This window comes from Vitis riparia, chromosome 10 (assembly GCF_004353265.1).
Source record: "Vitis riparia cultivar Riparia Gloire de Montpellier isolate 1030 chromosome 10, EGFV_Vit.rip_1.0, whole genome shotgun sequence".
Lineage (NCBI taxonomy): Eukaryota > Viridiplantae > Streptophyta > Magnoliopsida > Vitales > Vitaceae > Vitis > Vitis riparia.
The window spans coordinates 16,358,820-16,386,039 of record NC_048440.1 but is presented as its reverse complement, the minus strand read 5'-3'; the positions used below and the strand labels follow the sequence as shown (position 1 = coordinate 16,386,039).

The window sequence follows — 27,220 nt, the reverse complement described above, 5'->3', positions numbered from 1 at the left end:
TGTGCCCTTGTCTGAGTGTCGTGACTGGACTTGACCCACGACCCAAATGGAAGTTCATTTATTTATTTACCTTTCTTTTGTTTCCCCTAATGATATTCAGGAGGAGGTTGCTGGCGTGGGCAAAGATGCAGTAATGTAAATTTGCAAAACAAGCTATGTGGTTCTTCAGAGTTTTGGATTGAGAAACCTGACCCACCTTTATTGAATGCAACATGGAGTTGCATCATTTAAGTGCTGTCTGCAGATTTCTTAGGTAAAATTCGAAGTATTCAAGGAGGAAACACAGATGCCTTCAAATTTAAGCCATCAGAACATTGATAAGTTCTAGCAGCTTTTAACAGGAATTAAAATGCCCAAGTGTCTTCTGATACATAATTCTCTTCACAATTCATTTTGCATGTCCCTGGATTGAAATTATTCACTGGTTTCACTCAAAGAAAAATATTTGTTAACAAATGGATCGTGATATCATTGTCCTGGATTGCATTGCGCATCATTTTGTGAACTTTATAGTTATTAAATTAGTTTAAGCAGTATGAATAGTCTCTTCGCCATCTAAAAGATATGCTGGATTAAGAATGGCAACTTGACAGCTCTTCCCATTATGCCAAACAATACAACATGATTCCAGTTTGAAGCATGAATTTCAAAAAGTTGTCTCAACTCAACTACTGTGTGTATTACACAAAATTGGCCATCTTCCACCTAATTCTAGGAAAATTTTGTCCTAAAATGCCTCAATACTATTATGGGCTCCACATGCTTGGAACCATAAATCTTCTCAATATACAATCTGTGATCAGACAAACTAGCCGACCATATGTTCAAAACTGATAGAGACAGAAAGCCACTTGCTACCATGCCAGGGATAGGGCATGCTTTCCATTAATGACAATCCACGGCGCAGGCTTCTGAATAAGCTATGAAACGGTATAAACCTTTACTTGACCAGGCTTCTGAATAAGCTATGAAACGGTATGAACCTTTACTACTTTGGTTGTGTCACATACGACAAGGTTTTCTGAATCAGCTGGAGTTGTGCAGAGCCAATTGACCTGCCAAAGTGAGAAGTTCTAGATAAGAAACTTGAAATGCAACTGAGAGGAAAAAAAAAATGGACAAGCAGGACATTGCCCAGGAAATGCAATGGGACTCACTTTCTTGCTCAAATTGATGTTCAAATGCAGAACATCATTGCTGCTGCTAGGTTGCCCAGCATCAAGGTATCTGGAACAATCCCAGACCTTCACTGTTTTATCATTCCCACCTGAAATTATAGACTTCCCTCTCTCGCCAAACAACGCAAATGCCCTGAATCATTTGTGCTAACTTTAGTAAGTGAACTTGGTTCCACAGAACTACAAGCTACAAAGTTACTTACACACAAGATACAGAAGCAGTATGGCCTCCCAAACTGTAATCCAAATGCAACCTCCTCCTTCCATTTTGATTTAGAGTTTCTGCAACAGTTGAGACACTGCCTTTTGATTTTGATCCTCTCTGCGGTTTCGGGGAAGTTTTTGACTGAGCAGCAGCAAGTTCTGATTCAATATTGATCACATCTACAACACCATCACCCCTAGCTACAACACATATTTTGCCTGATTTCTCCAACATATCAACTTCAGGAACTGCTATTGCATGAACAAAAGCAGGATTCAGACATTGTCCTGCGCTACTACTATTTTCCATGTCAGGCATTCCTGCAGTGAAGAGAAGATGGTAAGACTTCTCGAATGATTTCTTTCAAAGCATAAGAACTACAATAAGAACCCATTTGAGTTTACAGAAAATGAAACCATCAGGAGCAAAACAATGGCATCAAACATCAGCGCTTAGTTCATGGCTAGTGACACCATACAAGAGCAAATGGATCAAACCTAGCAGCTAGCCATCCCCACCCCGATCTGTTGCTACCTGAGCCAGGCCTCATGGGATTCATTCATTATTAATATTTGTGAAATTATATCATGTTATTGAAGTAACACAGAGAGAATTGAAAAAGGCAGGTATAGCCTTTTGTTATTTCCCGGAAAGCGTTGACAAAAAATGATAAGTCTTTATTTTTTTTTTCATATTAAAGAACCACATATAGAAGTAGCTTTTAATGAAGTAATAACTTTCTTGTGTACTGAATACAAGAATCTCTAGGAGTACACCACTACCATTCCTGGACCCACTTCTCCTGAGTACCAAATGTAGCCTGAAGGAAGGGGACCATAAAAGATGAAACCTTGCTTATGAAATGTGATGATACATGCATAAAAACACAAAATATTAGATGGCAATATCTATCATATGATGAGAGGTGTTTTCATTTTATAATGCTCAAGGCCTCTCCTTCCACAATAGGATTTCTATATGAAGGGAAAGCCAAGTCATCAATAAGGAGGATGCATATGCAGGGCTACCATTGGGCAAGTTATCAACAAAATGTGCATCAAATGAATCTAAGTTCTTAACCGTATGAGTGAGAATTTTTATAGAAAAAGCATGAGTGCATCACCCAAATACCAAGGGCCAAACTATTAGTTATCAACCACCCATTTTTGAGAAACCCACTTTCCACATTCCTGTTCCTGGAACATGTGAAACTGTGCCAAAGAAATATCATGGAAAACAACTTCCACAGCCTCATCAGTTTTTTTTTTTTGTTTCCACACACTTTACTACAAACAATTTATGCTAATGTTGACAGAGAATCCATGTTCCCATGCTACCACCTCAGATTTAATTTTTCTGAAGCCCATCTAGTTTGATCAGTTCATCCAAGAGTTGTGAAGGGCAAGAGAGTATACATAGAAGATTAACAGTATAAAACATAAATACCAAAGTCCACAATTTTGTATGGCCGTCCCTTGGAGAAGTCCCACATTACAAGCTTTGAATCAAGACCACCAGTAATGACTGACAAAATGTTTCCCAAACACAAAATGCTAGTCAAAAAAGATATCACAAGTTCAGGTGCATGATGTAAGAAATTGCAGCAATCATAATATGTAATCATGTAGCAGATTTTGCATAATACCATAATTTGGTAACAGGCTTTTAAAATACATCCACAAGCAACAAGCCAACTTGAGCATGACATTCCATGCACAATTGCACAATGTTGTGTAGCAAACTCAATGAAATAACACCATTATACAGCAGCTTCCACATTTATAGTTAATGTGGTCCTGTCCACAGACAATGTAGAAAGATTGTGTAAATTAAGAATTGAGTGTTGATCTAGTTCATTACTCCTTTCATTTTTTATTTTTTTTTTGGGACAGAAATTAGGTTCCTTTCTTCATTTATGTATGAATGTGATACACTATTATGAAAACATCTAGAGGCTAGAGTTGTGGTACAGAGTAGTGCTGGCAACTCCAATGTCTTTCCATAGGTTGAATTATGCAATCCATGAATATAAGATTGCAGTGAGTGTATTACTTGAGCACTGTTTTAGTTAATTACTCTTTTATTTCCTTCTCTTTTTCATTGAGAACCATTTCAGTGCTTCAAGGTTCCATTGACATATATTAAACTCTTCTGAATATGCTCACAGGCTGATATGGGGCAAAATCAACATTGGTGACATAGAAAACACACCGGGTTATGCACGTCCATAAGTGATACAAAATGGAAAACAAAAGGAAGAAAAAGCATTAGTTAAGCATTGATATCATTCACTAATCATTCCTTCCCATCTTTTGGATGGTGAATTAGTACATCACTCCATCACATATTTTACAATCTTCTGAGGATGTTGACAGAGTAGAATTAAGGGAATAAGATTAGAAAACCACAAAAAGTTGGGATAAAGCGTCGTGCTCTGAGCCTGTGCTATAGTGCTTGAAATAAATATGGTGTCTGAGAGGGTCTAATCGCAGGCAGTAGTATTAAGAATAATAATTTTACGGTTATAATGTAACGGATTCTGGACTATACCTTACCACTGATAGACTCCAGTAAGTCTGCAACTTCAGTAAATGGGAACCATATAGGATAATAAAGAAGCTCATACATTTTGATTGGATGAGCTATCCCTCCTTAACAAGACTCTTCTTGCTAAATGGAATTGGCGTTTCGCAAATGAGAGAGAGGCTTTGTGGAATCAAGTGATTAGAGGGAAGTATGGAGAAGCTAGAGGGGGATGGTGCTCGCGGGAAGTGAGAGAGGCTCATGGTTTGGGTTTGTGGAAAGGAATTAGGGCGGATTGGAAGTTGGTGAGTGATAGGATGGCTTTCACAGTTGGTAATGGAAGAAGGGTGAGCTTCTGGAGGGATAGATGGTGTGGGGAGTCTCCTCTATGTATGACCTTCCCCTCTCTTTTTGCTTTGACGGTTGAGAAGGAAGCGTGGGTGGCAAATATATGGGATCCCTTAGCTGAGGGGGGTTGGGGGGGTTGGAACCCCTGTTTTTTAAGAGCGTTCAATGACTGGGAGGTTGAGGAGGCAGAAAGATTTATGGAGAGGAGTCAGAGTAAAAGAGTTATTGAGGATGTGGAGGATATGGTATCTTGGACTGAAACCAAGAGCAGTAAATTCTCAGTCAAGTCTCTTTATATAGCTCTTGAAGATGGTGGTTCATCTTTGTTTCCTTCAAGCTTTATTTGGAATGCAAATGTGCAGCCCAAGATTAGTTTCTTCGCATGGGAGGCCACGTGGGGCAAAGCTTTAACATTGGATCTAGTCCAGAAAAGAGGATGGGCCTTGGCGAATAGATGTTTTATGTGTCTTGAGAAAGAGGAGACCATAAACCATCTCCTTCTTCATTGTCCCAGGACGAGGGCATTATGGGATCTTCTCTTTGCCTTATTTGGGGTGTCTTGGGTTTTGCCCTTTTCAGTTAAAGAGACCCTTCTGAGTTGGAATGGTTTTTTCATGGGCAAAAATCGCAAGAAGGTGTGGAGAGCTGCTCTTCTTCATATTTTTTGGACGGTTTGGAAGGAGAGGAATCGATTGGCTTTCAAGGATGAGTCGGTATCAATTCAGAGATTGAAACAATGTTTTATTCTTACGTTATGGGCTGAGGCTAAATTGTTCATAGACGATTGCCCTCTAACTATAGTTAACTTTATTGATTGGTTGGGATCTAAGTAGGCTTGTGGCAATAGGCTTTTTGTCTTTTGGCCTTTGATGGCGGGTGTATAGGTTTTGTATACTTAGAGTCGCTATTTTAGTGTCTCTTTCCCCCCTTTTTCTTTAATGAAATTCACTTACTTATCAAAAAAATACATTTTGATTGGATGATATGAGCCATGCAATCTTATGTTTTCTCAGCATTTCCAGCCAGAACTACGTACGAACTATGTTTCTTTTGGGACATCAAAAGTATGAGACCAAGAGACATCATGTCCCCTCCAAACCTCTGATCAGACTGAGTCAAATTAGCCCAGGATTTCTGGAGAATGATGAATGGGCATGTAGAAAGGACAGCCTTGTCTAAGGTTTCTGAATAGACATGTGGAAAGTGGACAACCTTGTTTAAGATCTCTAGAATTCCATGTTTTATTCATATGCCAATTAAACAAGTCAGAGATCCCTACATTATACTGATTTGGTGCATTTAAACTCCATGATCCAACAAGGCAAATACCAGTCACTTGTGAGAGTGTTTGGTGTGTATATGTATACAGAGAGAGAGAGAGAGAGAGAGAGAAAGAGTTACTATAGATTAAAGAAATAACTTCCCAAGATCTCCAATGAGAGATTTACTATTAAAGAAATACATTACTGCAAATTAAAAGAAATACCTTCCCAAGGTCTCCAAGGAAGGAATTGCACGCTGCTACAAATCTATAATATATGGTTAAGGAGGAACAATATGAAAACAATGTCTTAGGATAGAAAGACCATTCAAAACTAATGTACGATATACTACTACATTTTTTCTTTAAAAAAAAAAATATGTAAGTTTCATTGAACATATTGAAGCTCTGCAAAAGAGAAAGTACCCCAGTTAATGAGAAAGGATACACTTGTATGTCCAGATCTTAATGTTTTAAATAGGCATTTCTGGCGAATGTCAATTATCTGTCATTAAGACCACAGTAAGTTGTTGAATCACAGAAGTAGTAGCACTACCGGAAACTCTGGTTTCTTCTAGTTTAAGTAACTTAAAATTAATGATATATGCAAGAGAGAGAGAGAGAGAGAGCATAATGCTGAAAATTATAAGAGTGAGAGAGCATAATGTTGAAAATTACCAAGGAAAACTCTTTACTTAGTTGACAATAAGACCAAACAAGAAATAAGATGATTGCATGGTGGTGTGGCTCAAGAGGAGTTATATCCACTTAGCTATCAAATCATGTATCACTATCTTTTCAAATTTTTACTGTACCCTATCATGTTTTTAAGATACACTAAAATGTTTTAGTGAAATTGAAAGAAAATATATATATATATATATACAAACACACCTAAAACTTCAAAAACAAGAGATGTGATAATCAATGATCATTTCCATACAAAATTAAGCATAAAAAATTTAATCCTTTATATTGAACACTTTAAATGTGAGTATAGATTATATAAGTGCCACAAAATGACATTTCATTCAATGTATTCATATGCAATGTACAAATCTCCATGATCTCAGCAAGAAATCATGAACTTCTTTAATGTTTTTACTACCAGTAAGAAATCGTGTAGCTTTGGAAGTAAAACAATACACCTCTGTTTAATCAATATAGGTTATAATGCATGACATGTTCATTTACCTCTTAGCTACAAGTTTAAACTTACAAACTCCAAGTTTTTAAGCTTTAACTAAACTGCAAACCATCCACGTTCTTTCAGATATTCTAAAACTAAAATTAATTAGTTTCCCTTTAATGTGGAAGATGACATGGGCAGATGATAATAGATTCTATAAGACAATATCCTGATAATTCTCCGTTCAATGTATCACCAGTGTGACAGTGACAGTGCTGTGTAAAAGTCTTCTCTCTCTTTTTTCTTTTTTTGACAAGAAAATCAATAGGTGAAATATCTATGCATTTTCATGTGCCAATTCATTATTTTTTCTGATTTTTGCCACCAAAAAAGTCCTTTTGGGCAAGCTAACTATGGTTACTGGTATTTGCTTCTTGCTGAAGAAGATGCATTGACTGCTGCCAGGAAAACTTCCAGTTTCCAAATAGTAAATACTATATGAGATGTAGAATCCTTAGATGAACAATGCCGGTAGCATCCCCTGTTGGTAGGTGCTGGTTTGGTGTGGAGTTGAAGACTTTTGAGATTAGCATAGAAGAACACAAAGGAAAAGTGAGCGGTAAGATCTGTGAAAGAGGCCCTAAGTTTTCTTCATGGGTCAAATTTGGAGGGAAAAGTTTAGCTCTGCTGCTTGAAGGGGTTGAGGCATGTTGTGGGCTAAAGGAAAGAATCCCCTTCAGGAAGCTATGGTCGGAAGGAGATAGAGAATACAGCCTGGAGATCCGGAATAATAGAGCAGGGAGATTCTTGTTTTGCATTGTAAGAGACGCGGGGAACAAAAGATTTTCATTGGCTTTTCCTGAAGGGAGAGGATTTGTAGGAGGCTGGAAAATTCTCGCTAGCAAACTGAGAAGTTTGGGAGTCTCTCCCCTTCAATGGAAAGGAGCCCTGCTGAAAAACCTCTTACCTTCTCAGGTTTCACCCAGCAGTAGTGTAGTCAGAGACACATCTCCCCCTAGGGATTGCCCCGCGCCTCGCGATGCCATCTGGCTAGAAATGGAGAAAGAAACTCTGGACAGGAACAAGGAATTGTTGGGCAAATGCCTCGTGGGCTCTTGGGAAGGTGACTCTGATCGTCTTCCGGACCCTGTTGCTTTCGGGTCGTGGGCGAAGAACTCATGGTTCTTGGAAGGGAATCTTTGGATGTCAAATATGAGAGCAAATCTCTTGCTTCTGGAGTTTGAATTTGAGGACGAAGCAGAGAGAGTGTTTAACTCAGGGTCGAGATGCTTCAGAGGTAGAAGCTTCTGCCTAGAAAAATGGAAACCATCCGTGGGATGCCTTGAGGGAGTTAGAGGGGAAGTGCGCCTCGTATGGGTCAGAATCTTAGGTCTTCCTCTGCACCTCTGGGGCAGAAGTCTCTTCAAGAAATTTGGAGACTCTTGTGGGAGGTTCGTGGCCGTGGACGAAAACACTGCTGATCGTCGGAACCTCAAGTGGGCCAGAGTCCTCGTCGAAACCAGAGGATGGCAACACCAAGTTCGCTGCAGGTGGTTGCTGGAACCTCATGTTTTGCTTTGCAACTATGGTGGGAAGATGAGCCCTGCTTCTCCCCTGTGATCCCCTCCCACGGGTCTGGTGTTTGGAAGATTGGGGAAGACGAGGTGAGCCCTTCACGCGCTAAGGGGAGCGTGGACTCCCGGCCCTCTTCCTCTGTCCTCCCGCAGTCTGAAAAGCTGCCCTCGCCGGTCATGGGAAGTGGTGCCCCTACCACGGACAAGACTGATGCAGCTGCTACCCCTTCCCCAGCCCACGAAGATGAGACGGGCCGGCTGCCCCCTGGCCGTGATGTGGAGACGGGCCAATGTTTGGACGCCCTGGTCCATTCGGGCCTGACTCGTGGCGCCTCCTTTGGCCTGGGCTAGGGAAGGCCCAAGACTCAGCCTCTTTGGGGTCTTCCCCTAAGCCCCTCGATCCAGCCCATCTTAATGACTTTGGGCGAGGAAGCCCTAAGTGTTCGTCGAGCCGGTGGAGAGAAGCCCCGCTCCGACTCCTACCTTCGCAGTTCCTCCCCAGATGGAAGCATGGCCCCGCTTGGACATGCCGACGCCAGCGGCTAAGCCTTCCCTCCTCGCCGAAGCTTGCAAATCTCCCCAGAGACAGGCGTCGCCCCTTTTGGATGCGTCGACGTCAGCGATGGAGCCCTCCCTCGCCGTCGAAGATCGCAAATCACCCCAAAGGCAAGCGTCGCCCCTTTCGGATGAGTCGCCGCCTGTGAAGGAGCCTTCCTCTCCTGCCCAACCTCGAGATCCACAAGGTACCCTGTCTCTACCCCTGATCTCCTCGAGAGGGGAGCCATCCTCTTCTTCTACTCCATTCTGGGATTCGGGGCTTGAGAGGGGTAAGGGTCGATGCTCTAGTCAGCGGAAATTGACGACAAGGGAAGAGGAAGCGACGCCGAGCCCTCTGTCCATGATGCTCAGAGACGGGTCGACAGTGGTTCTGACGGAAGCACCGAGCTCTGATCCGGAAACTGACGTGGCAAAGCAGAGAGACACGTCGGTTGCTCATCCAAGTGAAGAAGGATGGTCAGATGAGGAGATCTCCAAGCTTTTTCATTTTAGCAGTGTATTGGGAATGCCTGTTGAAGGGCATGAAGTAGAAATTCTGGCCTTGCTTAAGAAACTGAAGCTGAGGACTGGAAATAATTCCCTCTGCAAGAGAAGGAAGAAGAAAAAATCTTGCACCACCCGCTTTGAAAGAGAGTTAAAAAGATTGGAATGCTCTGTTAGTTATGGGGAGACATCCGGGATAACCAAAAGATCCGGTCATAGCTCCTGGGATTTGATTCCAGTTGATTAATGAGAATTAAAATTCTCTGTTGGAACGTCCGAGGGATTAATGATGGTGCAAAAGAAATCTGATTAAGGGAGTGGTGAGGAATCAAAAACCAGATTTGGTTTGCCTCTTGGAGACGAAGGTGAAAGAAGTTTCTCCGCAATTGGTTAAAAGTGTGGGAGTAGGAAGATTTCTCAATTGGGCTTCAGTGGACGCTAGGGGTGCGGCAGGAGGTCTCCTTCTCTTCTGGGATAACAGAGTCTTGGAGAAGTTAGAGATTGAAAGAGGGGGGTACTCCATCTCTGTTCGCTTTAGAAACTGCGCTGATGGATTCTCTTGGATTTTCTCTGGAGTTTATGGGCCAGTGATAGGCAGTGAAAAGGAAGATTTTTGGGAGGAGCTTGGAGCCATCCGTGGCCTCTGGGAAGACCCTGGTGCATAGGGGGGGACTTTAATGCTGTAAGATTTCCAGAGGAAAGAAGAAATGCCCCTAGATTCACAGCGGAAATGAGGAGATTTACTGAAGTGATTGAGGAGCTGGGGCTGAGGGATTTCCATCTGGCTGGAGGTCCTTTCACTTGGATAGGGGGTTTGAACTCCCAAGCTGCCTCTAGATTGGATCGCTTCCTAATCTCAGAACCTTGGGAGGACCACTTCTCTGCCATCACTCAATCTGCTCTCCTCGCTTGGTCTCGGATCACAGCCCATAGTTCTAGAAGCTGGTGGATTCTCGTCAGGCAAAAGTCCCTTCCGTTTCGAAAATATGTGGCTGAAATTAGATGGTTTCAAAGACCTAGTAAGAAGCTGGTGGAATGGCTATTCAGTCGAAGGCTATAGTAGCCATTGCATCGCTGTGAAGATCAAAGCTCTTAAGAAGGACCTTAAAATCTGGAACAAAGAGGTGGTAGGCAACGTTTCTTCTAATAGAGCAGAGGCCTTCTCTCGCCTGCAGCAGTGGGAGGCCAAGGAGAATGAGAACCCTCTGTCTCCTGGAGAAGTGGAGGCCAAAAACAAGGCTCTTGAGGACTATAAGAAATGGGCTCTGTTGGAAGAAACATCTTGGAGACAAAAGTCAAGAGAAATCTGGTTAAAAGAAGGCGATAAAAACACCAAATATTTCCACAAAATGGCTAATGCTAAGGCAAGAAGAAACTTCATGTCTAAGATCAAAGTGAATGGTGTAAATCTCTCTTCCTTGGATGATATAAAAGAAGGTGTATGTAGGGCCTACCAGGCCTTACTCTCAGATTCAGGGGATTGGAGGCCTAGTATCAATGGCCTTAACTTCAAGGAGCTGGGAGAAGGTTCGGCCAGCAGCCTAGAAGTTATGTTTTCAGAGGAAGAAATTTTTGCAGCCCTAAGCAGCTTCTGTGGTGACAAAGCCCCAGGACCGGATGGGTTCACAATGGCTTTCTGGTTGTTTTGTTGGGACGTTATTAAACCAGAGATTTTGGGCCTCTTTAGAGAGTTCTACCTCCATGGGACTTTCCAAAGAAGCTTAAATTCCACGTTCCTCTTGCTCATCCCTAAGAAAGAGGGGGCCGAAGACCTAAGAGATTTCAGACCAATCAGCTTAGTAGGGAGTGTCTACAAATTGCTTGCCAAAGTCCTTGCCAATAGACTAAAATCAGTGATGGGGGAGGTGATTTCAGATACACAGCATGCTTTCGTTCATGGGAGACAGATTTTGGACGCTGTTCTCATCGCTAATGAAGCCCTTGATTCTAGATTGAAAGGCAACAATCCGGGCCTCCTTCTCAAGATGGACATTGAGAAGGCTTTTGACCATGTCAAGTGGGACTTTCTCATGGATGTGATGACTAAGATGGGATTTGGGCATAGATGGAAAAAGTGGATGAATTGGTGCTACTCTACGGCTACCTTCTCAATCCTCATCAATGGAAGTCCCACGGGTTTCTTTCGTAGCTCTAGGGGATTGAGACAAGGAGACCCCCTATCCCCCTATCTTTTCCTTTTTGCCATGGAAGCCCTTAGCCAATTGCTGTCTTGTGCAAGAAATGGGGGCTTTATCTCGGGTTTCAGAGTGGGAGGAAGAGGAAGAGAGGGGCTGCTTGTGTCCCATCTCCTGTTTGCCGATGACACCTTAATCTTTTGTGACGCCGAAGCAGATCAGTTGCATTATCTTAGTTGGACATTCATGTGGTTTGAGGCGATTTCAGGATTAAAAGTCAATCTGAGCAAAACGGAGGCCATCCCAGTGGGGGAAGGCATCCCTATGGAGACTCTTGCGTCGGTCTTGGGATGTAAGATAGGGAGTTTACCTACCTCCTACTTGGGTCTTCCCCTTGGAGCCCCTTACAAATCTACTAGGGTGTGGGATGCAGTGGAAGAAAGATTCAGGAAAAGGTTGTCTCTCTGGAAAAGGCAATACCTCTCCAAAGGTGGCCGCCTCACATTGCTAAAAAGCACCCTCTCTAGTCTCCCAACCTATTTCCTTTCCCTCTTTGTGATCCCTAAGAAAGTGTGCGCAAGGCTTGAAAAGATCCAAAGGGATTTCTTATGGGGCGGTGGTGCCTTAGAGAATAAACCCCACTTGGTGAGTTGGAAGGCTATTTGTGCTACTAAAAAGAAAGGAGGCCTGGGCATTCGCAGTCTATCTACTTTTAATAAGGCCCTCCTTGGGAAGTGGTTGTGGAGATTAGCTAATGAGAATGAGTCCCTTTGGAAGCAAATTATCTCTAGTAAGTATGACCTCCAAGAGGGGGTTGGTGCTCCAAAGGAGTGAGAGACCGCTATGGGGTGGGAGTTTGGAAGGCTATCAGAAATGGTTGGGAGAACTTTCGCTCTCATTCCCGCTTCACCATAGGGGATGGCACTAGAGTGAAATTTTGGAAGGACTTGTGGTGCGGAAATCAAGCTTTGGAAGAAGCTTTCCCCATCTTGTTTAATCTTTCCGTCAACAAAGAAGGCTGGGTAGCTGAGGCTTGGGAGGAAGATGAAGTTGGGGGAAGCTGGGGACTTCGTTTTAACAGGCACCTTAATGATTGGGAGGTGGGAGAAGTAGAAAGCTTATTATGTAAGCTTCATCCTTTGACCATTAGAAGAGGTGTAGAGGACTTACTCCGGTGGAAAGAGAACAAGAATGGGACGTTTTCTGTCAAGTCTTTTTACAGTTCACTTTCAAGGGACACCAAGCCCCCCTTCCCGGCTAGAACTATTTGGACGCCTTGGGTTCCAATTAGGGCTAGCTTCTTTGGGTGGGAGGCGGCTTGGAACAGGCTCCTCACCACTGACCGCCTGAAGAGATTTGGTTGGAGCATTCCCAACAGATGTTTTCTGTGTAAACAAGAGGAGGAAACCACAGATCACCTTCTTCTATTCTGTGAAAAAGCTAGAATGTTATGGCTTTTGATTTTCTCCCTTTTTGGGGTGCAATGGGTGATGCACTCCTCTGTGAAAAGAAACCTCCTGGGTTGGCATGGTTCTTTTGTGGGCAAGAAAAGAGAGAAAGCTTGGAGAGCTGCCCCCTCTGCCTAATGTGGACCATTTGGAAAGAAAGGAATAGAAGGGCTTTCGACGATATTGAGAGGAACGATCAAGATATTAAATCCATTTTTTTGTACACTTTTGTGAATTGGGTTAGGGTATACATAGAGGATCATACATTGTCTTTGATAGATTTCGTTGACTGGCTAGCCACCAAGTAAGGGTCAGGCTTGCTCGTCCTTTTGTTTTTTGCTGATTTGTACTTGGTATACTACGTGTATACCCTTTCTCTAGCCTTTTGGCTCTTAATGAATTTTCTTTACCTATCAAAAAAAAAATTCTCCGTTCAATATTTTTTGTTCTTCAGAACTGTATACAGGGAGGTCTCATAGTGAGGGGCAGACAAAATGTGTGAGATAGATTCCAAGTATTAGAAGACCAACATTGCCCAAAAAAGTGGGTGTTTAATCAAATAAAAAATGGTAAAATACTCATTTATTTTGAGATAAAAATGGTAGCTTGCCCAGGGAGGCCTGCTGAGGTAATAATAAAAAAATCAACCTGGGCATTATTCATGGTCCATAGGCCAATGACCTTGTTCCATTTTCTCAGTCTAAATGGAAATTCTCTAGGCCATGTGATTACAAGTAATAGAGATACTCCAAGAAAGGAAATTATCAGGATGTAGGGTATTTTGCCAAGACTCTTTCTATTAGGAATTTAGGAGAAAAGGGTATGACATTGGTCCTTTACCACCAAGTAAAACCTGAATAAATTTATTCTATCCTATTCTATTATGTGAAAAGGATCTGCTGATTGGTTTATTCATTTTTTGCATACTTTTAGTCAAGAGTCTTATCATGGTATGTTATGGAGTATTACCTATTTGAAATTCCTGTAAGAAGGGATACAATACCCTGAAGATCTCTATCATATATGTATCTTTTGCTTTTTCATTTTATTCTATTTTATTTTTGTTATGGTGGTGGAAACTAAAGAAAAATACTGTGGAACTGTGTTTGAGGCAGTCCATGTCATATCATCCATCCAGCACACAACAGGATTCTTCCTTCTCCCTCAACTTTGTTTTTTTTACTTCCTGCTTATTTTGTTCCTATGCCTTCACCTTTTGTACACATAACCTATAGGGAAAACTATGTTTTTCTAATTTAGGTTTAACCCTTCAAATCTAAGGAGTTAATGCAAGTTAAATTATGTATGTAAACATAAGAAAAATAACATGACAAATCCACACAATAGAGAACAGAAAAATTGCAGAAGGAGAAAGGCATAACCTAAAATTCTTGTATCATACAGTTGCTCATGAAAAATCTCTAGTAGCAACCATATGCTTTACCAATGATGCCAGCATGATCAGCTGAATAATAAGATGAAATTTTCTCAACAAAAAAGAAAAGTAGCAGGGGAAAACTAAGCTTGGTATCAATTCCAACCCAACAACAGGCAATAAACTCCCCTTCCATCCCTCCCTACATCACAACACACACTCACAAAAACACACCTCTACCAAATGGCTATATATCCAACATAAGGATTGATACAAGTATATAACAGTGTATAAAACCCAATCTATACATATTGCTATTATTAACAGAAAAACAAAACCCAATCAATGAACAATTAGTACCTTGACATCACCATCATCATCTGCAGATGCAAGAAAAGATGACTTAGAATTGCATGCAATCTGCAGACATTGAAATAAAATTCTGTTAAAAAATTCTTTATGCGTGATATTGCATAGACTAAAAGAAAATCCTGTTATATATGAAGTCATGATTTGGACTATGATAGAAGATGGAGAGGGAACTTCACAAACCAATAAGATCCAAACCAAACATCAAATGGCATAATGTGACTCATAAAATAACATATATTAAGGAACAAGAGAAAGCTGTAAGATTATAAAAACACCTGTAACCATTCTCAAGGGACCATCATTCCTCCTCTCCAAGCTAGGGACTTGAGCAGCCTTCGAGGCAGGAAAACACCTCTTCAGCCTCCCTAACCCACAACTGCTTTATACTAAGAGCCAAGGAATTCTCTGCTTCCTAGTGCAGAGTAACAGCTTCGCCTTACTCTGCCAAAACCCATCACCCTCATCAATATTTTTAGAAGCAATGCCAAAAGCAATCTGCTTAATGCTAGCATAATAAAACTCACAATCACTAGAGGAATCAGAAGACATTATCCCAGCCACATTGGAGTCAGAACTAGAAGACTAGTCTCCAACACTGGGCAGCTATCACCATGGTCCATAAAGACCTCCCTTAGTGGGGTCTAACAGCCCAAAATTCACTGTGTTGATATTATCCTCAGGAAGGCTTTCACCTCCCCCGAGAGGCCTGAGCTCCTTGGGCCAGCCCAATTGAATTGAATTGGACAGCATAGAATCAGTAACCCCACCACTACCCATGTTCAAATTCTTAATTCATGTCTAACGGTCCTCACTCACCCACCTTTTCACCAGAGACAGCCACATGTACTTCACTATCATAACCTCTCAGTCTCCCACATCCATATACGCCTCTCAGTTCATGCATGACCTCATGTGCTTCTTCTTCTTCAACCTCTGAACACCCATCCCTTGTCAGATAACAAACTGACAGGCCTTCTTTCAACTCCAAACTCATCCATGGTGCTGTCTCCACAAGAAGGATTGAATATTAAACTGTCAAAATATTGTGTGAATGGCCGAATACCTTGGCCTTAAGTTTTGTATATTATATATAGACTTTACAAGGATGCTATACATGGAAAGCAAATAAATTCTAGCATGATTCTAGCCCTATATATGTAAACTATAATCTGTCAAATAATGTATGCTAACTGTACAGAATAATAAATGGAGAAATAAGGAAACAATTGTGGGCTAAAATAAGGAAAGAAGTGTGGGCTAAAATAAGGAAAGAAGTATGGACAGCAAAGCTGTCCTTTGATAGCCCCCCTCAAATTGATGCAGGTTGATCAATAAGCATCAATTTGCTACTTAGCAAGCAATGTCGATGACAATGGAGAGCCTTGGTGAAGATATCAGCAATTTGTAAGTCAGTGGAAATATGTGGAAGAGTGATAACACGAGTTTCAAAGGCTTCACGGATAGAGTGACAGTCCACTTCAATATGCTTTGTGCGCTCATGATAGACAGGATTGGCCGTGATCTGAATAGCACTTGTATTATCAGCATGTAGAGGTGTAGGATCGGTCTCAGAAAAATCTAACTCCGCAAGCAAACCTTGAAGCCAAATGATTTCAGAACAAGCAAGAGACATCGCTCGATACTCAGATTTCGTAAATGACTTAGAGACTCTGTCTTACTTCTTACTTTTCACAAACATCTTAAACTAAAACTCCCAACTAAGATAGTTTTTGCCATTGAAACGAACAATAGAATATTCTCCAGACATTATGAAGACAGAAATAGCCTAGGAAAAAAAAGAACCCAAAAGCTGGGCTAGAGTCCGAGAGCCCCTAAGGCTAAATCCAAGAGCCCCTAGGGCTAAATCCGAGAGCTCCTAGGGCTAAATCTGAGAGCCCCTAAGGCTAAATCCGAGAGCCCCTATGGCTAAATCCGAGAGCCCTTAGAGCTAAATCCGAGAAAACCCAAAGAAAAACTAGAAAGCGTGTAAACTCTAGGTTTAGAACACAAGCTCTAATACCATGTCAAAATATTGTGTGAATGGCCGAATACCTTGGCCTTAAGTTTTGTATATTATATATAGACTTTACAAGGATGCTATACATGGAAAGCAAATAAAAACAAATAAATTCCAGCATGATTCTAGCCCTATATATGTAAACTATAATCCGTCAAATAATGTATGCTAACTGTACAGAATAATAAATGGAGAAATAAGGAAACAATTGTGGGCTAAAATAAGGAAAGAAGTGTGGACAGCAAAGTTGTCATTTGATATAAACAACTCACCCTAATCCTGATCTCACCTGGGAATCCACAACCATTATCTTTCAACAAAACCCCACCTAGAATGTGGCCACAAGACCATCCTCTCATCCACTGGCAAGAACCCACCCAATAAGCTCCCTACCCTCTTAGACCATTTTCTACTCCATAAATGAGCAGCCTTTAATTCAACTTCTTTCCTCAAACAACCAACTGAAGGAACCCATATGTCAAGAAACCAAAGTCTACACCTTAACATTCTATAACCTTTCTCTGACTTGAACACAAACAAGAAGAGAGCAGCATTGAGTTCAACTATTCTCACCCCTCAATCCACCACCTAGGTCCCACAACTCCAGTGACAGTCTATCAGGAATAGGATAATCAAAATCCCTCCACCACTCAACTAAACAACTTTTCAAATCCTTCAAGTTGTTCACTATTTCAGCTGAATTCACTACTTGGGCATGGCTCTCTGTGCCACAGCTGGGCTTACAGGGCCATGAACACCAGCCTCCCCTCTTTGATTGCATTGTTTTTGCCACTACCTCAAAAAAACCCATATCTTTTATTTTGATGATCAATGCAAGCCACTCTCCTTCTTGCAAGATAATGAAGAATCACCTATCATCTTGGGATGAAAAGAGAGCACAAGGCATCTACTTGCTTGACATAGTCCCAGGTCCAATCTGATACCATATACAATTGCCTCTAAAATCTCAACAAAGATGTTCCTCTGATCCCCCTTTACAGCAGTAATCCAAACATTCCAGCCATTCAAATCACCTATTTCCTACTTTTGATCCACCCTTGGTAACCTTCTTCCTTCTCAAACAATCCAACCAACTGTTTGACCCTGATCCACAGACACTCTGTTCCCAAAGGTTCTTGAATCTGTCTGAACCACCAATTTCCTCTCCATTTTTCTGTCCAGCAGCCTCTGATCATCTAAGCCTTGCTTCATCCTTAAAACTCCCAAAAAATGATGTTCATGGGCAACAAAGTAATTGACATCATTTTAGCAAGAGCATGTTCTATGATGTTTTGGTATATATATATATGTATATTTCATCAGATAAAGAATGCAATTTCTACAAACCAAATGTACTCATCTAAAGCCAACAAACAACAAAAATGAAACATTGAAATATGAAAAATATGGATGCAACTATCAATAAAATATCCAAATACTATTTTTTAAAAATTTACAGAAATTATTACCAAGATGTGAAAACTTCAAAGAAAACTTTGTATACAACATGCAAATAATAGTATGATACATTTTTTAAACATAAAACATCATTAAAATAATGTGTGCATTGAAAAGTGCATCATTTATAAGATAAAAAAATGAATAAATAAACAAATTAAAAAAATTAGTATACTCCATATGTATTTGATTTGTCCCCCTTTAACCCTAAGATACATTCCTATTACTTATATATATATATGTATACAAATAAACCAAATCAACACTATGCACCAAATCAAAATAATCAAGCATTTTCTTCCCTATAGTTCCACTCAAAATTAACAAATTTCTTAAAAATCTTCAACTAAATAAAAGAAAATAAAATATTTAAATTGAAAATATATATATATAATTCTAAAAGGTGCAAGGAACTAAACGCAACCTAGGGTGCATGTTCATTTCATAAAATATATTGCAAATTTGGACATGTAAACATTTGTCATATACTTATATCACCAAATATGATCCAAAATTTTAATTAAAGCAACAAAAAACTAATGCAACTATACAAACTTTAACATAAATCTTAAAATTTCCAGAATAAAACTGTCAAAAAAAAAAAAAAAACGATGAGACTGTGGTAGGCAAGGTGCTACAGCTAGGTAGTCAATATGCCCTGAGCTTATGCATGCCTAAAGTGCACCTTTAACAACTATGAAACAACTAATCACAAATAATAGTCTCTTTCTCTTGGATAAATATAGAATAATGATTCTTTTAAATAATTATGTTTATCTCATGTCAAACTGATTATAAGATTAAACTGAATGCTCAAGTATAATGAGAGTAGGATGAGAAAGCTATAATGAAAAGAGACCAAAAAAGAAAAAAAAAATCAATTTTAAAAAAGGAAAAAGGAAGGGAAAATGATTTTTTGTTTTTATTTTTATTTCTTGCAATACATGGCAAAGAGCTTCCCTTATCTTTACACAAGATGGCAAAGTTTGTTGATTTCACTAAATTCCTACACCAAATAAGCAAAATGATATGCCAAAGCATTTTGCCTATAGTTTTGAAATTTCAGTCAATGACTAAAATTTGAAACTCAGAATTATGGCACAAGGTATATATTAGCATACATTGATAGTGACAATTCAGACCTAGAGTAAGGCCTTGTTTATTCTTTTTAACATTAACTCTTAAAGCAACTTGTTTCCAAAACTCAAGACATTTTAGAAATGTTTGTTAAAAAACTTATTACTTTTTTCAAGACAATTTTGTCTTAATAAAAAAAAAGGTGAATATATATATATATTCTTTTCTCTCAATAGAAAAAGTCACTTTTCTTTTTCTTTCTCTTCTCAACTTGAGCTTCCACAAACAGCCAAACACAAATCTGACCCTTTCTTTGATTCCATCATTGCTAATCAGCATCCACCACCCCACTCCTCTCGATTTGCTAGCCTCTGCTCAACCACCACCTACTATTTTGATAAATATTATATAAAATAATATTTTTAAAATTTTGGGTATTGCAATAAATTTGGCATTCTGAGGTATTGGAAATACGTTAAATTATTACTTTTTTTTTTAATCAAATTATTAGTTCACTCATATTTATCTTATTTACATAAAATAAAAAGAAACTAATAACCATTTTTGCAAGGAAAAACTTATTTGAGTATTAATTTTCAAGTGTTTTAGCATGTAAATAGAATTTAGAACTTAATAAAAACAAACACATCATTTAGACTTAGCATTCAACTTTATTTTAAAATTAGTTAAATCACAGTCTATTCAAACTTGAGAAAAAAAAGAAAAAGAAAAAAAAGGCTACTTGGTTCATATGTCAATTAGAGTTACAAGAGATGATTTGGACAGTTGATTAATGCTGGCCACTATTGAAAAACAGAAGAAAAAGGCTTGTTGCTGGGCACAAGCATCAGTATCTGGTCATAGTCCAATATGGGTCATAGAATTCAGCTGCATTTCTTTAACCAAATATAACCAAAGAAAAATACAGAGGTGCTGATCAAAAGCATAAAATCTGGCCACAATCTTGAAAATGTTAAAATATCACTTACAGTACCAATAGCATGTACCTGATTTATCTCCTCTTTATTGTAGTTGTAACTCTCCAATGGCTTCCATGCATCAGCCTCCAAGATAGAAAACAGGTAATGAATTAGAAACCAGAAATGGGATATCAACATCAATTGAATGGAAGTAACTGGGGGGATATAAATAGATCATAGAGCATAATAGTGCCTAGGTGGAAGCATGATACAACTAAAGGAGCATGTGCAATAGATGGACATAGGTCATGCATTAGCAACTAAATATGTGATATCAATTATTAATGGAACAGAAGTCAACAGTAAAGCATGATGGCACTTTAGTGCAAACATGACATAAATAAAACAGCAAGTACAACGGAGAAGGGAAGGAAGGAAACAGAGAAGGGGAGGGAGGGGAGGAAAAGAGAGAGGGGAAGGAGGGAAGGGGGGGGGGGGGAGGAGGAGGAGATGAAGAGAAGAGGGAAACGAGGGACAGAGGAACAAGAGAGACTAGGACAGATGAAGGGAGAATGGAGAACAGGGAGAGAGGGATGAAGGAGAGATAGAGGGAGAACGAGAAAGAGAGAGAGGGGGGAACAAAGGGAGAAGAGAGACAAGGGCAGAGGAAGGGAAAGAGGGATAGAAAAAAAAGATAAAGGGAGAAGAGAAGCGAAAGAGAGAAGGTAAAGGAGGAGAGTGAGAAAAGAGAGAGAAAGAGGGAGGGACAAGAGAGAAAAGGACAGAGAAAGGGAGAACGAAGAACTGGGAGAAGGGGACGAAGAAAAGAGAAAGAGAGCAAAGAAAAAACAAATGAAAGGATGGAGCAAAGAGAGAGACAAAGATAGAAATGGATAAGAGAAAGAAAGAAAGAGGAACGGGTGGAGGAAGAGAGAAAGAGAGGGAGTGGAGGAGAAAGAAAAAGAGGTAGAGAGGGAGAGGCAGGGAGAGAAGACAAAAAGAGAGAACAAGAAAATTGAAAGAGAGAAAGAAAGACAAAGAAAGAAATAGAGAGGTTTTAGATGCAAAAAGAGAGCAATAGAGAGACATATAGATAGAGAGAAAGAGAAGGGGATAAAAGGAGAGTGGGAGAGGGAAAAGAGAGAGAAAGAAGGGGAAGGAAAGGAGAAGAGAGCAAGAAAAGAGAGAGAAAGAAGTTAAGGTTGCTAGAATCAAATATGGGATCCCATTATATTAGGCACTCCAATGCATTTTGGAGGATCAAGCACTAAGTTTCTTTACATAGATTCAAATTTTGGGTCAAATAATATCAGGAAGGCAGTTAAGTCAACTTCTTGCAAGGTTCTTAAATTTGCACTCTAGCCAAATTGGTTGTGGATGCCAGTTTTATGGAGAGTTGTGATTTCATTTTGTTTCCTTTTTCTACTAATATCTTGCACAGCTGATGTAATAAATTTCTGCAATAGTGAGATACAATTGTAGTAGGGCAAGCTCAATTATTTAAAAATTTAAGAAATGTTCTCATTAACTAAAAAACCATCAATAAAAAATAAATAATATGACTCAAAGACAGCAGTTTATAAATAAAGCAGAAGTTCATGAAAGATTGCAACTAGTCAATGTTGTAACAAAACAATAAAATCATTACCAGATGCACATCGAAACACTTGACTTCCGATCCTGAGGAGACATAAATGATATCTTCATTCCCTGGGTGATACCACAATCATTTGCAAAGAACAGATTACTAATCTTTTCCCACTCAAGATTCAAAAACATAACCTAGATTCTAATGATATAAATGCCATACTAAAAAAATTATCACCCAACTTCATATGTTAAAATCTCCACAAAGACTATTCCAAAAACCTAACTTTTTGAGATTGGCTACATGGGATCCCATTATGCCATTTTGCTCTATGTATGGTTACATCCTCTACTTAGTTGTGGACCATCATGTTTTTTCCTTTTCCCTTTTTCTTTTAAATTCATTTATAAGCAAGAGAACAGTAAAGGTGCATAAAGGAGCAATGTGAGTTCATGCGAAACATACAAGGATAAAAACAAGAATAGCACAAAGGAAAACTATCTCTAGATACAGATCATCAAGAAAATCAATTAACATGCTTCACCGTCAGTGAAGTAAAGCATGTCCCTGTAGCTGAAGAAACTCTACCAAACCCCCTCACACAGGAAATACCACAATGCCCGAGTTCTCACCAATTATACTCTCCCTTTCAGCCCATAGAAACCAATATCAATGTGCTCCAAAACAAGCCCAACAAATAACCACTTAATTTTGTCTTTCACGTTACAAAACCTGCATAAAACAGAAGATTCCATCACTAATCCATCCTCATTTACAACCAACCTCCTCTACCACATCTCCATCATATGCTTTTTCTCACTATCTGATTTCTTTTTGGTGTATTTCTGGTTCTTGTGCTTTGAACTTGAATAAATTCACTTGTCCTTCCGGGTCCATTATTTGATCTTCATTATGCATGACCAAACCATGTTAGAAAGCATAGATCACTTCCCAGATTCATACCCTGGCTCTACTTGACACCTCCTAACCTTGTTAAAAAGGTTATGAGAAATACCCAACAATTTGCCCCATCATGAGGGTTCCTTTGATGGTTGCCTCCTTGTGCCCCTCAAAGAGAGTGGTCATTTGAGGACATCTCCATTAAGCCAAAGGGTTTACCTCAAGCAGGGGATGCCTAGTTGCATGATATTAGATGCTTCAGGGTCACCTGATTCAAGACTTGGCTAGGGAAGCCCACATGAGAATAGTGCACCTCGATTTCAGGCTCAACAAGTATTTTGGACAACTTTGAGGGCCTTGTCTGATTGTTAGAGTTAGAGGCTCACAAAGGAAAGATTCACACATATCAACCCCAGTTCAAGTGGAATAAGAGGAATGGGGATCTGGGGATCCACTAGTGTCTCCGAGAAGTGTCACCACAAAAATTCCCACATTATCAAATAACAATTGATAATTATTTTTTTAGGAAAATTTAAAAGCTCTACTCTTTCAACAAAGGGAGTTAAGTCCAAGATGGAATTGAACTTAAGTGTTTGACCACTATAAAAATCTTAGTGAAACACATATAAGCACAAATCTTGGAAATAAAATGCAATAACAGGATTGTTATAATGAGCCCAAATGATAAAGGTTTTATTGGATTTGAGCCAGCTACTGTGCCATTGCTACCTAAATATCAAACTGGTGGTCACAGTTTTTACTTTCTATACATTTTTCAACTTCAATATTTTGGGAATATGTACAGCATGTTCATCTTATCGACTCCATTTTTATTTCCAACAGAGAATAATTAACAATTAACAGTGATTCTGATGCCAGATAAAATGTAAGGCGCAAAAGGGCAGGGAAAAAAATCCTTAGTTACTTTACTTCATTTGAAAGGATTACATACTTTGTCACCAGAATAGCATTAATTTTCTTATTTTGTGAGCCAAAGAGTAGTGTAAGCTTCTCAGAACCATTTCAGGGGATCTTCTTTGATCTATATTCAGAATCGAGCATGTTTGATGCTAAAAAGGAGCAATACCCAAATACACACTCAAGCATACTAAGTCATACTAAGGCATCAAGAAAACAAGAAAAGAAGAATAAACTACAACCCCTCCAAGCAGGCAATGAACTCTAAAAACATCTTCTACACGGACTATATTCAAACTAAAGGCAGAGACAAAATTCACCCGAACTCATTATAAAATAAGAAACCGACGCACTTATTTGCGGCCTTTAAGCATCCTGAAATCAGTACAGTATCAATGATGCAATCCAAGAATTAAATCAAACTCACCTGGCTTGAAACACAAAGATGAAATTGGATTCACTCCCAAATCCATTGTAAGCACCACATCTTTGCATCGCATATCAAACCAGCAAATGCAACCATCCTATTTTCATAAAATGATCACAATAACACAACCAATAAAGGGTTTCAATTATCTTTCCTGTTCCCGCGGTTTCCGGGCAACCAAACAGAAGAAAAATGAAATAAGAAAGGAAAAAGCTTACCTCGCCGGAAGTGGCGACGAGGCCAGGGCGGTCGCGGGAGGCGATGCAGCAGGTGGCGGTGGCCTTGTGACCTCTCAACCGTCGTGCCTCCGCCATCGGGTATTGGGCTTTCCGATGCTCGGTGTCTGGTTTTGTGAAATCCCTGCAACTTTGGGTTGGGGCTCATGTTCTGGTCGCGTCGGTTATTGCCCAATGGGCTGTCAGGTTGAGCCCATTGGGATTGGGCTTTAGCAATGAAACTTTGGGCTTTAATAATTTATTTAGGATTGAGGTTATTATTATTATTATCATTATTATTTAGTCTAAAGTATACAAGTATTAGAGCAAGTCGTTATAAATGCTATTATTATTGTTTGGTTCAAAAGACATGTTTGTTTGTTTTATCCCATGATCCCAGAGAGAGTTTTGTCTGTATTTGTATAAGAGTGATTATAATATCATGTCGAATAAAAAAAATGATATTATATAGGTACGAGCTTTTTCCAACTATTTGGATGTATTTTAAAACTATAAGAATCCATCAGGACTCATTGAATCCAAAGTAGACATCATCTATGCAGGTGAGAGTGAGTCAATACAATTATGAACAACCATTCCAGAGATGATCACTGTTATGAGCCTAATATGCATGCATGTTCAGCCCCCAGGGTGGGAGTGTTATTTGAGATTTGGAGTTGAAAGCCTCAAACCCATGGTATTCAGCAGATGAGAAGGTTGTTCCTTGGGCTTTCAAAAAGTCAAGCTGAATGCAAGAAAATGCTTTCACTCTGAAGTAATCCATCAAGACTAATCACTAGCACATGCATTTGGGCAATGGGGCATTGCTGGTGATGCAGAGAAAAGAAACTAGACCTGAGAAATCCCTTCAAGTCGAAACTTAAAAAGAACAAATTTTACCAAGAAATCCTTCACAGGAAAAAGAACGAATTTTAAAGCTTGCGTGTGAATTGACGTCTACATTTGTAACGAATCAGATATGATTTCCATTTTTCTTATGCCAAGTGCTCCAAATTCCTAGAGTACTCTTCTATTGTAGACCTTTGGTTATTCAGTTTTACCTGAGAACTTGTAACCACAGTGTTTTGAAGCTATGTGAGAGGCATCACAGAACCTTGGCTACAGGAAGTGGTGAATGACAGGACTTGGTACATAGAAGAGCTGATTTTCTTCTGGAGGAGTCATCAAAAGAAATGCAACTTGGGCAGTGAAGCTGGACATTCTAGTAAACGCTTTCAAGTATGCAGATTGCATAATGCAGCACAGAATCTGGGGGTGGCATATCTGCAGGATCCACAACAAAGGCAACGAGAGAGAGAACCACCTTAGAAAGGGTGCAATAATGGAAGGAAAAGGATTCGACTGTGAAAGTGAACCTTCAAAAGACTCGATAGTGATTCAGAATCCACGATAATTATTTGCATAAGAAGAGCTTCAAATATGACATCTAATCAGGACATAAAATAGGGCTAATTTGAGGGGAGAAAATTTTCCGAAAATGAGTTTGGATCCAGAAGAAGTAATGAAGAGATGGGAGCATAGGTCGTCAATTTAGGCCTCTTTAAAGTTTGGATTCAATCTGACATTTGACAAGAGACTTTAAGTGTTCCAGTTGATATTTTGTCATGATCAATTCTTGGGGGCTCCTAAATAATACAGGAGACACTTGGGTCTTTGTTTTCTTCCTTGATGACCAGGCCTCATGGAAATAAAGTGGAAAGCATCACATAAAGATCACACAGATGTCCATTATCAGGTAATCAATGCACGGGCAGAAGAATTCGGAGCAGCAACAACAGTTTAAACAATCGAACAGCCTTCCATATCATGCACTAAAGCAAGCGATCCAAGGCACCATCTTCATCCTTCTGCATCTCATAGAACACTTCCTAGTCTTATTTCTGGAAGTAAAACTAAATTAGAACCTTGTAAATAAAGCTAGTGATTCGTGCAAGTTTCCCACTAAATCTCGGTACTTCTCATGGGATTCATATGTACAGTTTTATAATTAAGAATTATGGAAAATAATTTCAATTTTATTCTGGTTCAACATTTTAACAAGGCTTTCCTCTGCAAGATCAGCACCAAGCTCGGGCATTGCAGTTCCAGTCCTTTCCATTTATTTAAGTATGGTGACTAGTATATAACTGAAATGCAATACAATTTTTCATCGAAAATATAATCTGCGCCCTTCTAACACCTTGTTTGGTCCCAAAAACAAAAAATAATAAAATAGATAAAAGAAAAGAACTTTTCATTGAAATAATTTGAACAACTCTTAACACCTGCTACAGCTTTACCCAGAAAGAACTCCTTGATCACTTACATAGCTGAGACAGAGAGGCAAAATGCAACTCCCATAAGACTCTGTCATCTGACAGTGCAGGCAACTGCGTAAGCCCAAGACTTGAGATGATGCTTCATGGCCATGCCATCACTAAGAGGAGGCATCTTAACATGATGCGGACTGCCAAACCACTGATACCCAGACGCTTCCTCAACCACCCAGTTCCCACAAACCACATTCACATCAAAACCCATATCGCCAAGCCCCTTCACTTGTAAATCAGACTCCCCAAGAACCCTTCTTCTTTGATTCAAACATGACTTGAAACTTCTCTTGCTTCTTCTCTTTTCTTCTTTCACTGGTGGCAGCACTTCCAAGACCTCTGTTTTCGCTATCTGGCCTTCAGTTTCAACAGCAAACTCACCACAATTAAGACACCTTCGTTGTTGGACCAGAAACTCAGCATTCTCTGTTTGATTCTTCTGATTCTGAGCAATTATGCTCAGGGGTTTGGTTGCCTCTGATTTGGGACTATGATGGAGAGAGATTTGAGTGGCTTTCTCATCAGTGGCAGAAGCCATAGATTGACTTCTCAAAGAAAGAACATTGGAGAAGAACCAGAGAGAGTCCAACTTCTCTGTGAACCCTGAATCCTCCATGAGAAATAAAGCCAAACAAAACCTACAAACCTGAACAAACCAGAGTTTCAACAATGGGGAGAACAACTTTGTAATTTGCCACAGCCTCCCCTTGGACTCTCTACACTTTCTACAGACCTCGCCAGAGGAATAAACACCTACCGTGCCCTCACTGCTGCATAATGA

The 27,220-nt window shown here is 39.7% G+C and overlaps 1 protein-coding gene across 1 annotated transcript in view; it reads right to left on the bottom strand.

The window, feature by feature from the left end:
• Positions 1–24,227, bottom strand: part of LOC117923148 (cellulose synthase A catalytic subunit 8 [UDP-forming]) — a 31,405-nt gene extending 7,178 nt beyond the window's left edge. Inside the window, exons 1-12 of the mRNA XM_034841389.1 lie at positions 24,113–24,227; positions 23,895–23,991; positions 21,710–21,771; positions 20,149–20,205; positions 14,578–14,637; positions 5,964–6,020; positions 5,741–5,783; positions 2,830–2,907; positions 1,382–1,703; positions 1,158–1,311; positions 967–1,055; positions 737–808 (exon numbers count right to left, since the gene is read on the bottom strand). Of these exons, the coding sequence (XP_034697280.1) occupies positions 737–808; positions 967–1,055; positions 1,158–1,311; positions 1,382–1,703; positions 2,830–2,907; positions 5,741–5,783; positions 5,964–6,020; positions 14,578–14,637; positions 20,149–20,205; positions 21,710–21,771; positions 23,895–23,991; positions 24,113–24,208 (1,187 nt within the window). The 5' untranslated portion in view covers positions 24,209–24,227. The remainder of the gene's footprint in view (positions 1–736; positions 809–966; positions 1,056–1,157; positions 1,312–1,381; positions 1,704–2,829; positions 2,908–5,740; positions 5,784–5,963; positions 6,021–14,577; positions 14,638–20,148; positions 20,206–21,709; positions 21,772–23,894; positions 23,992–24,112) is intronic.
• Between the last annotated feature and the right edge of the window lie 2,993 nt (positions 24,228–27,220).